This window comes from Notolabrus celidotus, chromosome 4 (genome assembly GCF_009762535.1).
Source record: "Notolabrus celidotus isolate fNotCel1 chromosome 4, fNotCel1.pri, whole genome shotgun sequence".
Classification (NCBI taxonomy): domain Eukaryota; kingdom Metazoa; phylum Chordata; class Actinopteri; order Labriformes; family Labridae; genus Notolabrus; species Notolabrus celidotus.
Genome location: NC_048275.1, coordinates 1 through 14,260, shown reverse-complemented (window position 1 = coordinate 14,260; position 14,260 = coordinate 1). Strand labels below are relative to the sequence as shown.

Below are 14,260 nucleotides of genomic sequence, written 5' to 3'. Positions count from 1 at the left end.
TGTGGGAGTTCCCACACCTGTACCAACAATGCCTTTATGTGTAATCTCCTCATCCCTTTAGATTCCTGATGAGTGCTATACTGTGGCCAAACAACTGATGATCGCTGGGAACCCTCTCCCAGCAGACCCTGTCCCTTCAGAGGAAGAAGTCACAGACGGTCTAAAGAGGCAGGAGCTCAAGAACACCGAGTCTGTTGGGTAAGTTCACACCAACGTTGAGACAAAGAACCATAAACACACCCAGGACCTTGTTGCTCAGTGTGATACTTGTTGAGTATATAAAGAGGCTCAAGGTCTCTTCACTGTCTCTTCAGCTTTGCAGGATAGCTTTACATTACATAAAAAAACAGATGCTAACTTTCTTTTTTTTTAATTTGCAGGAAATACAAGCAGCTCATTGGTGATCTGTTGGACAGCATCAACAACAGGAACATGTAGGTTCTTATACGAGGGACTTAACTTCATCGAGTCATGTTATCTGTGTTTATGACAGTCTCTAATGTCTGCTTTGTTAACCGTCACAGGCCTTGGAAGTTTGAACATATTGCTATTGGCTTCCTGTCTTTGCTGCTGAGAGACGACCAACAACTCCCACCGGCTGCTGTTACATTCTTTGTCAAAAGCCTCAACCATGACTCCCTCTACGTCCGCAAGGTGGGGCATAAACACACCATAACGAACATAGTAATGCTGTGATTTTTAATAGCATGTGGTTACATTAACATAAAATAAGATCCACACACCTCAGCCTTTTGTGTGGACAGTTTTCTGATGTCTTGTTTTCTCCATTAGGTGGCGATATCAGCTGTGGCAGGGATAATGAAACAAATAAAGAGACCACATACGAAAGTCCCTGTCAGCCCATCAGAGCTTTGTAAGCATCAAAGAGTTTTGGTTTTAGTGCATGAACAGTGTAGTTTTAAAGTCCTGATTTACGGTCTTGAAGTTAATCCAAAAATATAACTTTGCTTAAATATTGCAGGTGGAGACAAGGAGCTCTGTGGTAAGGTAGCAGGAGACCGTAAAGACAACCAGTGGCTCCAGTACAACAGCGGCAACCTGCCTCGCACACAGCAGGCCTGGGACAGCTGTGTGTTTGTAGAGAAGACTCACTGGGGATACTACTGCTGGCCGAGGTTCTCATTTTATGATGCTCGTTTTGTTGAATGTCTGTTTCTCTGGACGTCTTTTTTATTTTTGCCTTCCCCTCTTTGCTTTTTAGAAAACTGATGATGTATGCACCACTGGAGGAGCAACCCAAGCAGGAGCTGCCCAGAGAGGACATGACAGAGGTTTGTGCATAAATACGCAGAAAATTTAAAACAATAAACAACCTGAAGTAGTTTGAAATGTTAAAGTCGGTGATGTTAATGTTGTGCCTTTCAACAGCGGGAGCAGATCATCTTCGACCATTTCTCAGACCCAGTATTCATCAACCAGTTCGTTGAGTTTCTCTCTCTTGAGGACCGTAAAGGCAAAGACAAGTTCAGTCCTCGCAGGTTCTGTTTGTTCAAGGTGAGAGTCTTAGAGGTTTAGTGTTAATACAGCAGACACTTCCACTCAGCCTCCCAAAAAACTTATGTTTCCTTCTCCTCTGCTCCTTCTCTTACAGGGATTGTTCCGCAACTTTGGCGACGCCTTTGTTCCGCTGCTTCAGCCTCACATGGATCGCCTGGTGGTGGACTCCCATGAGAGCAAACAGCGCTGTGTTGCAGAGATCATCTCTGGTCTGATCAGAGGCTGCAAACACTGGAGCTACTCCAAGGTATGAATGTGAAACTCTTCAAGTAAGGTGGCTAGATGTTCTACACTCTTTGGATCAGAATGATGTAATACCTCTTTAAGAAAAGTCACCAATGATTTAAGAAATTGAGCATTAGTAACGAGCATCCAAGAGCAAAATGTGTTCCACCTTGCACATATTGAATGCATGTGTTTTTCCAGGTTGAGAACCTTTGGGAGCTTTTGTGTCCACTGCTCCGTACGGCTCTGTCCAACATCACGATAGAGACGTATGCAGACTGGGGAACCTGCATTGCCACGGCCTGTGTAAGCTTTTTCTGATTTCTATCCAAGGTGTCTTTCATCTTTGACACTTGCATCACTCAACCTTTCTTCCACATGACTCGTCTGTTTCTGTCTCGAACAGGAGAGTAGAGACCCACGCAAGCTACACTGGCTGTTTGAGATGCTAATGGAGTCACCGGTGAACGGAGAGGGGGGCTCCTTTGTGGATGCCTGGTGAGTAGAAAGGCTGCAGCCGGATGCAGATATTGATGTGATTGAAAATTGTGTTGATTGTGCTTCCTTCTATTTTTCCAGTCGTCTCTACGTGCTGCAGGGAGGTCTGGCTCAGCAGGAGTGGCGTGTTCCAGAGCTGCTCCACAGGCTGCTTCAATACCTGGAGCCCAAACTCACGCAGGTCTACAAGAATGTACGGGAACGGATTGGCAGGTGAGGTCCTTTAATGTCCCTACAGAGCATGAATGTTGCTTTTGATTATCTTATCACATTCCTGTTTCATCTTTTGCTCTCTCTGATTTTTATCCTTTCAGCGTGCTCACGTACATCTTCATGATTGATGTCAACTTGCCGTACACTCAGCCGACCACCTCTCCACGCATCGCAGACTTCACAGAGCGCATCCTGGTGCAGCTCAAGCCTCTAACGGAGGGTGATGAGGAGATCCAGAACCACGTGATCGAGGAGAATGAAGTGGGAGAGCAAGATGAGCGGACACAAGCCATCAAGCTTCTCAAGACAGGTGGGTCCAGTATGAAGGCTCCTGTAAACACAATGATATTAAGAAGTGAAGGAATGTTCTTTTTGTAAATATCCTTCTCTTTGAATGTCTGCAGTACTAAAGTGGCTGATTGCAAGTGCTGGTCGCTCCTTCTCCACTGCTGTACCTGAACAGCTACGGATGCTCCCCCTGCTCTTCAAAGTAAAGACATTTCTTGATCCTGTCATCTTTATCACCATCTCAGTTTATATTCATATATATAAACTATATATTACATATGTACACCACATAAGGACGCTTGCATTCCTGTTAACTTATTTTAAATTACAGCTGGAAATATATTTATATCCAAAGGCCTTCATGTAACATTGTTTTATCCATGATGCTACATTTATTTTTAATTTACTTTTATTAATGTTTTTCTTTAATTCACTTTTGATTTGTTTTCCTGATTTTAAATGATTTATTGTTTTAGTTTATTTTAGTAGTTCCTCTTTTCCTCTTGTATTCAGCTGTTCCTCTTAAATGGGTCTATATGTCTTCCCCTGCTGTGATTAATGTTTTGGGTGTTTATGATGTAAAGCGCTTTGTAACGTCTGTTTTGATGAGTGCTGTATAAATAAACTTTATTATTATAACTTGTCTTTGTCCTTTGTTGCAGATTGCTCCAGTGGAGAATGACGACAGCTACGATGAACTGAAGAGAGATGCAAAGACCTGCCTGTCTCTGATGTCTCAGGGACTTCTGTACTCTGAGCAGATCCCCATGGTCCTCAGTGCCCTGCAGGAGGTGAGTGATCTGGCAGCTGTGTGTGACAGGACATTGTACAGACCCTATTATCTTAAAATCCACAAAATGTAATCAAACAGATAAAAGACTCAAAGAGAGTTCCGATGTGATTTTCTTTTTTAGTAATTTTTCCAGCTGAGCTTTCATTTTTTAATGTGTGACATAATAACTGTTACCGTGGTGATCAGCTCTCTGGAGAATAAATGAAAGAGGGGACTCGAGGTACTCTGCAGAATTTCTGATTTTTATGAGGTTGTATATACAAAAAAAACCAAAAACATATGAAGTATAAATAATAATACCCCCAATAAGTACAATGCAGAAATAATCAAAACTGAACAGCTCCTTCCTGTGGATTACTGTGGAACATGCAGAGATCAACAACCGGTGATTCTAATGCTCAGGTTTTTTTATTCAGCTGTTATAAACCATTGTCAATATACAGGATGTCATACATCAAAAAATCTCAGTCTTAAAAATCCTAAACGATCATAAATAAATGCTGATTCAGGAAGTTATTATTATTTATAATTTTTAAAAACAGCAATTTTAACATGAGATCATTCTCTGTGGACCAAGGACAGAAGCAGGAAGTCTGAATCTCCACCACAGGAAGAAGAAAGATCATTTTTGATTGGTAGATTGAAGGCACAGCTCTTTTTACAGGGCAATTAATTTGCAAAATCTCCTTCTGTGCCGAGTCCACCATGCCTGACTTAGACCTGGTCTTATCACGTAAACATCGCAAGAGTGTTGCAGAGTAGAACGCTTCAATCCACTTTCTTCTTTAGTCAAAATATCTTCAGATGTTCGGGATAACAGATCCGAAAGATAAACTATATACGAACACTCACAGTCACAGAGTAATAATCGAAATAAAGAAAACCTGTCAGAGCAAAACTAAAGAACACAAAGAATCAGAACCTGTCCACAGAGAGGTCTTTATCCCAAACCATCTTTACAAAGCAGCAAAGTTACTGACTGAGAGATTTCCTCACTTTCACTGGACGACATGGACAGCTCAGAGCTGATCAGCACCTGTCGGGCAGCACCGGGTTCCTATCCTGCACCTGTAGGGCAGCACCGTGTTCCTATCCAGCACCTGTAGGGCAGCAACGTGTTCCTATCCTGCACCTGTAGGGCAGCACCGGGTTCCTATCCTGCACCTGTAGGGCAGCACCGTGTTCCTATGCAGCACCTGTAGGGCAGCACTGTGTTCCTATCCAGCACCTGTAGGGCAGCACCGTGTTCCTATCCAGCACCTGTAGGGCAGCACCGTGTTCCTATCCTGCACCTGTAGGGCAGCACCGTGTTCCTATCCAGCACCTGTAGGGCAGCACTGTGTGCCTATCCAGCACCTGTAGGGCAGCACCGTGTTCCTATCCAGCACCTGTAGGGCAGCACCGTGTGCCTATCCAGCACCTGTAGGGCAGCACCGTTCCTCGGTATAAAAAGTTAAACAAACAGGGCTTAGCTTTAAATCAGTTTTAACTTTCAGCTCTAAGTCAAACATCAGTTCAGTTCAAACAACTTTGTTGATCCCAAGAAGCGTAATTCATTTATAGCTTACCATACAACATTTAACATTTAAAACACATTCATCTTATACACATGCTACAAGTCAAGCACGGGATCTGTACCTGAGACCACAGGGTCTGTGAAGCACAGTAATACTTGTATGTAGTTTATATGAAGTGTAATAAATCACAGTAAGATAAGACAAAGGTTCAAAGACAATAAGACAACTTCTCATACCAATGTTATTCGGACTGACTAAATGACTACCGTCTGAGTTTAAAAGCTGAGAGCAGACGGGATAAAAGATTTGGAGTAACGATTTGTTCTCCTTAAGGGTGCATGAAACGGTGAGCTGAAGGCATCAGTACGGACTCGGTAGGAAGATCATGTGATTACTGGCTGATGATGTTTTTAGCTTTGTTCACCACCTGATTCCTCCAGAGGGAACAGTCTTTGTTTGATTCCTGTGATCTCTGCAGGCTGTTCTTCTCCTTCATGGGTAAGCCATTGAACCAGCAGATAAAAGGTTAAAAGACTTTCAATAAAAGAACAATAACAGTTATTTACACATCCATCACAAACACAGTTCCAAGATATTTGTATGACTCGACAGTCTGTACATGTTCCCTGTGAATGACACTAACTCTGTGCTCAGTGTTGTGTCTGAAATCAATAATCATGTCCTTAGTTTGGGAGTCATGAAGGTTGAGGTCGCTGACATACACTCCCCCCCTGAATAAGTCTTCATGTAAATACAGACAACAATGAGCCGTTATAAACTCTCCCCTAAAAGAAGGATCAAAGACTCTGAGGGGTTTCTGTTGGAGACTAAAGACAGTGAGTGTGTTATCTTAACAGGATGTCTTCTGCTTTATGTTACAGATCGCTGGCAGCAGCTCCTGGCACGCTCGCTACACTGTTCTCACATACCTTCAGATAATGGTTTTCTACAACCTGTTCACCTTCATGAGCGATCAGAAAGCAGTGGATGACGTACGGGCGCTGGTGATACGGCTGCTGGAGGACGAGCAGCTGGAGGTAAAAGGGGCTGCTCATTCACACGTGTTCAACGTTAAACCTTAAAGAAGTCAAGCTCAGACTCGGTCAGTCCGGCTGAACCGTCTTTGGAAGAAGATTCAGAGAAGAGCAGACAGTCTGATTATATAACCCACCCGGAGCTGTTGGCCAATACATGCTTGTTTATGCTAGCAGGCTTCACTGTAGTGATTCAGCACTCTCCTCCTGCCCCCCCCCCTCCGGCCCTCTAGCTGTTTCTATGGAAACCACAGGCTGCAGTAATCTGTTGCTATGGAGATAACGTCCAGATTGAAGGAGGATGAGAGGGAGAGGGATGGAGTTGAGACAAAGGAGAAGTGGGGGATGGATGGAAGTGGCCATTTTTTTTCTTTGTGTCCTTTTAAACTCACCTGATCCGGACTTAAACAGACGACACTGATGCTCTCTGTCCCTCTGAATCACCTTTATTTGACTAATGTTAGAAAGGTTTCCACAACCTGACGCTGGCGCCAAGATACTCCTACTGCATGCATTGATCCCCTAACATACAGTATCACCACTAAAATGCATCCTAAAACTCCTCCAGAAACACACCGACCTGATGAGGAGGAGAATCGCTGGTTCTTTTTTCTTTAAAGTCCAGAAGTTTGGCCTCTGAGGAACACCGCTCAAAGACCTGCCCTTTCCAGTTTAGCTGTCTTGCTGAGTTTTTCACTCAATAGAGATATAAAAATGTGCAACAGACAATTTTAGCTGGCATCTTTGAGAAGCACTCCCCTCATGCAGACACACAAACACCTCCACGGTACTCAGTTGACGGCTATTTCCATCCAGCTGTACACGCCAGTGCAACACCCCGCTGTCTGATGTTAGTGCCCCAAGAGACTGTCGGCACGGTGACGAGGGTTGTGTGTTATTATGGGCTGAGAAGTATACAGTTCCTATAAACCAACAGTTTAATCTGGGGGAGTATTTTTTAGGGTTAACTTGTTTGTATCTTAACTTGGTAACCAGGAAAGAAAGCAGGACAGTGAAGAGACCCCTTAATCACCTGCTCACTATACCTACTCCTTTCAACCCATCTGTGCTGTGATCTAACAGAGTGACAGAGTAACATATTGAACTTCCCTTCCTGTCCTCCTGCATTTAACTAGGTAAGAGAAATGGCCGCCACTACACTCAGCGGCTTCCTGCAGTGCAACTTTCTGTCCATGGACGCCCCCATGCAGGCACATTTCGAGGCCCTCTGCAAGACCTGCTTACCTAAGAAGAGGAAGAGGGAGCTTGGCTCTATTGTGGACACTATACCCTCTGCTGGTAAGGATTAAAGACATTTAGTTTCACAAAGCATAAACAGTTGTGTACTGAGCATTGAGGCTGGGACGTTCAGAAATATTCAAGAAGAAGTCAGACTTTGAGAGCTGTGTGATTTGGAGTCCTGTTTTCTTTTGCACTGTAACAATGATGAAGACTTGCTCATCAGAAAAAGCTGGAATGGCTGAAGAAGCTTTGTGTGTGTACCCTGACTCATTTGGTCTCATAGTTTGAGTATGACAATAAATAGAGCTTCCATGCCCTCTTATTCAGGAGTGTACACATGCATGGTGTCATGTGAGGCCATGCAGGCTGGGCATATGAATATATGAGACAATAATAAACCTCTTATTAATGGATTCCCTCCTCTTGTGTGTGTGTAGACCTGGTGCGGCGTCATGCAGGTGTTCTTGGGTTGAGCGCTTGCATTCTCTCAAGTCCGTATGATGTGCCCACCTGGATGCCCCAGCTTCTGATGGACCTGAGTGCTCACCTCAATGACACGCAACCTATTGAAGTATGTGTAATCAGCACTATTGGCATATTATCAATCTGCTGCTGTTGCAAAAAAAAACTTTTCAGTATAACTTATTGAGTTGTAGTTTTATTAAGATAGAGAAATGACCCTAACTTGTGTTTGCATCCCTCCAGATGACTGTAAAGAAAACTCTTTCAAACTTCCGGAGGACTCACCATGATAACTGGCAGCAACACAAGCAGCAGTTCACAGACGACCAGCTGCTGGTTCTGACTGATTTACTGGTCTCCCCCTGTTATTATGCCTAAAGCCTGGTAATGCATGCATCTTCACACTGTTATTGAATATTAACTAAGCACAACTCAAATAAGGAGATGTTTTTACAACCCATTTATCTTCCTGTGTTTGTGCATCAGTTTGGGACAACCCAAAACTGACCGATACCAGCCTGCAATGTGGAGGAGTCTCCAGGTCTTGAATGATTAAAGACACAGCATCACCCTGAAGAAGAGTGTCACGTGACGCCACTACACTGTGGCATCGAAGAGGACTGAAAGTTGTGTATTTATGTATTTAGCTCATTTACATTTCTACTATACTTAATATTTAAGGATCAATCATAGCAGGGACGGATGACCTGCAGTTTGTAACATTTCTGTACAGTTTTTTTTTCTCTTTGGTTTGTTTGTGTGCATTTGCACGAGTGTGTGTGTGTGTGTGTGTGTGTGTGTGTGTGTGTGTTTGAGTTTATGGGATGCTTGAAGACATCTGCCAGTGTCCCACACATTTCTCAGGATTCTTTCCCAAGTTTCAACTCTGAGCCAACACCCTGTCCATGTAGGACACGCTCTGTATTCCACTAGTGGAGTATTGGTTTGAAGCCACAGAGAACTGCTTTAGATTAGGCTTACACATGCAATACACACAGTGTTTGTGTGGCTGTTTGATCTATATGTGATTATATGCATCATGTATGTGTATGTCATCGTATAGCAAATATGCACAAACATATTTATTTATTTATGGATTTTTTTTTTTTTGAAGTGCTTTGTTTAATTTTTTTTCTCTTCTTAGAAATAATTTCTGAGATTCAGTAGATGTCTGAGATTTTAGCAGTGGAGTCTATTCTCATCTCCTATAGCAAAGGAAGGGAGAGGGCAAGCTCCCCCCTGCTGTGATGTGTGAAGCGTTTGCTGTGAGGACCTGAGCACCGTTTGAGCACCGTTTCATGTGTCTTGGTGCAAGAAGATATTCACACCGCCTGTCCATAACTTTGACCTCCTCCCTTTTATTCTTGGTTACATTTATCTTTTTCTAAAACACAGTGAGATGAGATTACATGATGTTGGTTTGCTTACATTTCCCCTGATAACTTGAAATCAGTCCAAGCATTGAAGCATTTAGTTACCTCACTTATGTATAGTGTAGTGCCAAAACTGCAGTGATTTTTTTTTTTAGATGTACTGTTTGCTTAATGAATGAGACGACAATAAATTGTTTGTAACAAAACAAACTTCTTTTTTATGTTTTTATTTTTAATAGTGTTCAATAAATCAAATTTTTACTCAAAAATACACCCTGACACTTTTCACATGACGATTTTTATAAATACTTTATTCAACAGTTGGACCAAGGGTTAGGGTTAGAGAGCAGTACTGAATATTTATTATGATCCAGTAATGGCTGCCTGATAGTGAAAACTCCTGATAGTGAAAACAAACTGAACAAAAGGAGTGACACGGCTGCACAGAAACTACACGTTGTAGACATTGCTGATCACAATAGACATCGCCACGCAGGAAGACAGTTGAATCTTCTTTTACTCGCTGCAGGAGTTCAAAATGATCTCTGGAAAAGAGTGGGAACCCTGAAGTTTGTCCTTGCCACTGTAACTAGGGTTAGGGTTTTAAAAAGGTACTTTATAAATAAAGGTGTTATTATTGTTATTATTATTATTATTATTATTATTATTATTATTATATGATTATATGTCAGCCCTTCCTGGTACATTGTCAGTATTCCTGCCTCAAGTATTGTAAGGGAATCATCACTTTGTGTCGCTTAGCAACAAAGTGAGTTGAGCCACTTCTTCCAAGGACGGCTTTCAAACATATTATATATAATTAGAAGCCTATAGTATTTTTATATTGCGACTTCATAACAGCGTTTTAAAATGAGTGCAAACATTTTTTTAAATCCACACAGCTATTAAAAAAATCGCTTTTTAAAACCACATTACGTGAACAAGTTAACGGACGTGCTGAGTAACATGGTGTAACCATAGACTGTATAACCCTAACCATAGACTGTATAACCCTAACCATAGACTGTATAACCCTAACCATAGACTGTATAACCCTAACCATAGACTGAATAACCCTAACCATAGACTGTATAACCCTAACCATAGACTGTATAACCCTAACCTAACCTAACCATAGACTGTATAACCCTAACCATAGACTGTATAAACCTAACCATAGACTGTATAAACCTAACCATAGACTGTATAACCCTAACCATAGACTGTATAACCCTAACCATAGACTGTATAAACCTAACCATAGACTGTATAAACCTAACCATAGACTGTATAACCCTAACCATAGACTGTATAACCCTAACCATAGACTGTATAAACCTAACCATAGACTGTATAACCCTAACCATAGACTGTATAAACCTAACCATAGACTGTATAAACCTAACCATAGACTGTAACCTAACCATAGACTGTATAACCCTAACCATAGACTGTATAAACCTAACCATAGACTGTAACCCACCATAGACTGTAAACCCTAACCATATACCTAACCTAACCTAACCATAGACTGTATAACCCTAACCATAGACTGTATAACCCTAACCATAGACTGTATAACCCTAACCATAGACTGTATAACCCTAACCATAGACTGTATAACCCTAACCTAACCTAACCTAACCATAGACTGTATAACCCTAACCATAGACTGTATAACCCTAACCTAACCTAACCTAACCTAACCATAGACTGTATAACCCTAACCTAACCTAACCTAACCTAACCATAGACTGTATAAACCTAACCATAGACTGTATAAACCTAACCATAGACTGTATAACCCTAACCATAGACTGTATAAACCTAACCATAGACTGTATAACCCTAACCATAGACTGTATAAACTAACCATAGACTGTATAACCCGAACCATAGACTGTATAAAACCTAACCATAGACTGTATAACCCTAACCATAGACTGTATAACCCTAACCATAGACTGTATAACCCTAACCATAGACTGTATAAACCTAACCATAGACAGTCTCTTTGGGTACATTGGTTTATTCACACCCTGTGTTGTGTTGTGGTGTGTTGTGGTGTGTTGTGTTTTGTTGTGTTGTGGTGTGTTGTGTTGTGTTGTTGTGTGTTGTGGTGTGTTGTGGTGTGTTGTGTTGTGTTGTGTTGTGGTGTGTTGTGTTGTGTGGTGTGTTGTGGTGTGTTGTGGTGTGTTGTGGTGTGTTGTTGTGTTGTTTTGTGGTGTGTTGTTTTGTGGTGTGTTGTGTTGTTGTGTTGTGTTGTGGTGTGGTGTTTGTGGTGTGGTGTTGTAAGGAGAGAAATTGGAGGTGTGAGTTTTTTTACCATAGGTTTTTACAGATGCAGTGCTGGTGCGCATGCGCAGAGACGTCGGCAGAGACTTCAGACTCATTTTTCAGCGCACGTCTCGCGGCCGTCGCTCCGGTATAAAAAAGGACATTTAGCAGGAGATGCTCTCCTCTCTTTGAGCTGTGGACTCTTTGATGACTCGGACTCAGGGAGGAGTGTAACTCGGGGTTTTTTGGTGCTCAGCTGTTTTTGGATGAGATGATGTAGGGATGTTTTTTCTCGAAGCCGCGGTGCGTTCAATGACCCTCATATTAAAATGAAGCTGGGCTGCATGAAATGATGGGGAGGATGACGAGGATGCACGCACGATCGATTACAGACGGTAGGTTTTATTTGGTCGTGGTTGAAATGCTATTTATTGGATAGATTTGGAAGTATAGTCTGCCATATTAATGAAAACTGAGATTTACACATGATACTGCTGGATGCAGGAGGGGATCTGTGTGTGTGTGTGTGTGTGTGTGTGTGTGTGTGTGTGGGAAAGAGGGGGGCGGGGGTAATAATCCAAATGCAGTGGTGCACAGCTGTATCCTCCTGACGGTGTCTCTAACATAGAATGCACATTGACTGTAAGGTAATGCATCACAGCTTGATATGTAGGGGAGACTGGGACCAGATGCAACAATAGCAACAATCATACAGCCTTCTATGGGGACTAGTGTAAATGTTAAACTGTCTACTGATAACCATTTAAAGATTATTAGTACCATACAATAACTTATATTAAAGTCATATTTAATATTTGTGTGATATTTATCAAATATTGAGTTTTGTTCATTAATTCGTAGAAAACAGACCTAATGTCTGTTACAGATGCTTTTATATCCCTAAATATTTAACTTTAATGAAACATGTTTTAGTCAATACATCCACCACATCAGACATGACCACATAGAGTTCTAGATTAACACAGGCTTAAACAAATTTAGCTCACTGTGGCGTTGAGGACAGTAAAACAGGCGTCCATTTTAATCCATTAATTATATTTTTTCATACAAAGATTAAGGAGAGTTTGAGTTCATGAAGATAATAACTTTCATGCCTTTGAATAAAGCATTTCTCTCAATACATTCTGCAGCAAATGATGAATGTGTCTTCTGTGTTCCTGGTTGGCGAAAGGTCTAACTGAGCATGTGCAGTATGAGTTGGACTGGAGGAATAAGACGTGTTGCAGCTACCTCTTGGCTCAGGGTTAATTCAGCTGTATTTTGCACATCACCTGTGAATGTACACTACCTCACAGTTTAATAGCTAACACATGACTGTTTCCCTTGTAGGTCTCTACCAAGATGGCAGAAATGGCAGAGACAGAAGATACTGTGATCATCACTCTACATAGAAGAACAATGTTAAAACAGAAGACTTTGGGATTATTATAAATCGTGGATTATACAATGAACACCACTGTTACACCATCAGACCTGGTGGATATGCCAAGGCATCAGAACTTCAGCGGCACCCTGGGCGCACAGACCCCGTCAGGCTGGGCTGTCATCCACACTGCTACCTTGACCTTTTGCTCCCTCCTCCTCATCCTCATCTTCCTCCTGGGTTCCTATGGCAATCTTGTTGTGTTCCTGTCCTTTTTTGACCCGGTGTTTCGCAAGTTTCGCACTAACTTTGACTTCATGATCCTCAACCTCTCGTTTTGTGACTTGTTCATTTGTTGTGTGACTGCTCCCATGTTTGCCCTGGTGCTCTTTCTGGATGCAGGCGGAGGGGATGGGGTGTCCAAAAGTTTCTGCTTTGCGTTCCACCTGACCAGTTCAGGGTTCATAATAATGTCCCTGGAGACGGTGGCCGTCATTGCTCTCCACAGACTGCGCATGGTTTTGGGGCAGCAGCCTAACCGCACGGCCTCCTTTCCCTGCACACTGGCCCTCACTGCCCTGCTGTGGACGTCCAGCTTCACCATGGCTGCTCTGCTCACCATGCGAGCGTACCCACGTAGAGATGGACCTTGCTTGCCTCACTTTGGCTTTGGAGGTGGAAAGGCCAGGGTTGTGTTATATGTATACCTGGCAGACTTTGCTTTTTGTGTTGCTGTGGTGTCTGTGTCCTATCTGATGATTGCTCAGACACTGAGGAAGAATGCACAAGTGAGGAAATGTCCAGTCATCAGTGTGGATGCCACATGCCCTCCTCCCCCACCACCTCTTCTTGCAGCAGGCTTTGAGAGCATGCAGTGTACTGTTCCAGGTCCCCCACTGTATCGTAACCAGACTTACAACAAACTGCAGAATGTTCAGACACATTCGTATGCCAACAAGACCAGCCAGCCACTGGTTCCAGGAGCTGCCCAAGGAGCCACCTGCTGTCAGCTGGTCTCTACAGTCAACCTGGCCACAGCCAAAGACTCCAAGGCAGTCGTCACATGTGTTGTGATAGTATTTTCTGTGCTGCTGTGCTGCCTGCCCATGGGAGTTTCACTTGCACAGGATGTTTTGTCGCCAGAAAGCAGCTTTGCACATTACCAGTTTGAACTGTGCGGCTTTGTGCTAATTTTCCTCAAGTCGGGCATCAATCCCTTTGTGTACTCGCGCAACAGTGCAGGCCTCCGCCGTCGTGTACTATGCTGCATGCAGTGGGCGGCTCTGGGCTTCCTGTGCTGCAAGAACAAGACTCGCCTGCATGCTATGGGGAAAGGAAGTCTGGAAGTCAATCGCAATAAATCCTCCCATCATGAGACCAACTCAGCCTATGTACTGTCACCCAAGCCACAGAGGAGGCTGGTGGACCAGGCTTGT

General features: G+C 42.8%; 2 protein-coding genes across 2 annotated transcripts in view; both read left to right on the top strand.

Moving 5' to 3' along the window:
* The window catches only part of psme4a (proteasome activator subunit 4a), a 31,615-nt gene extending 22,242 nt beyond the window's left edge, over positions 1-9,373 (top strand). Inside the window, exons 29-47 of the mRNA XM_034681876.1 lie at positions 62-198; positions 381-434; positions 525-654; positions 793-874; positions 983-1,136; positions 1,223-1,292; positions 1,390-1,515; positions 1,613-1,765; positions 1,945-2,049; positions 2,150-2,241; positions 2,323-2,454; positions 2,556-2,764; positions 2,859-2,944; positions 3,405-3,533; positions 5,934-6,089; positions 7,223-7,385; positions 7,766-7,899; positions 8,034-8,174; positions 8,277-9,373. Of these exons, the coding sequence (XP_034537767.1) occupies positions 62-198; positions 381-434; positions 525-654; positions 793-874; positions 983-1,136; positions 1,223-1,292; positions 1,390-1,515; positions 1,613-1,765; positions 1,945-2,049; positions 2,150-2,241; positions 2,323-2,454; positions 2,556-2,764; positions 2,859-2,944; positions 3,405-3,533; positions 5,934-6,089; positions 7,223-7,385; positions 7,766-7,899; positions 8,034-8,168 (2,247 nt within the window). The 3' untranslated portion in view covers positions 8,169-8,174; positions 8,277-9,373. The remainder of the gene's footprint in view (positions 1-61; positions 199-380; positions 435-524; positions 655-792; positions 875-982; positions 1,137-1,222; positions 1,293-1,389; positions 1,516-1,612; positions 1,766-1,944; positions 2,050-2,149; positions 2,242-2,322; positions 2,455-2,555; positions 2,765-2,858; positions 2,945-3,404; positions 3,534-5,933; positions 6,090-7,222; positions 7,386-7,765; positions 7,900-8,033; positions 8,175-8,276) is intronic.
* Positions 9,374-11,304: 1,931 nt separating this feature from the next.
* On the top strand, positions 11,305-14,254 carry gpr75 (G protein-coupled receptor 75; the record flags this gene model as incomplete). The annotated part of the gene is made up of 2 exons (XM_034682197.1): positions 11,305-11,835; positions 12,791-14,254. A coding segment is annotated over exon 2 (1,347 nt), but the record flags the coding sequence as incomplete, so codon positions are not given.
* Between the last annotated feature and the right edge of the window lie 6 nt (positions 14,255-14,260).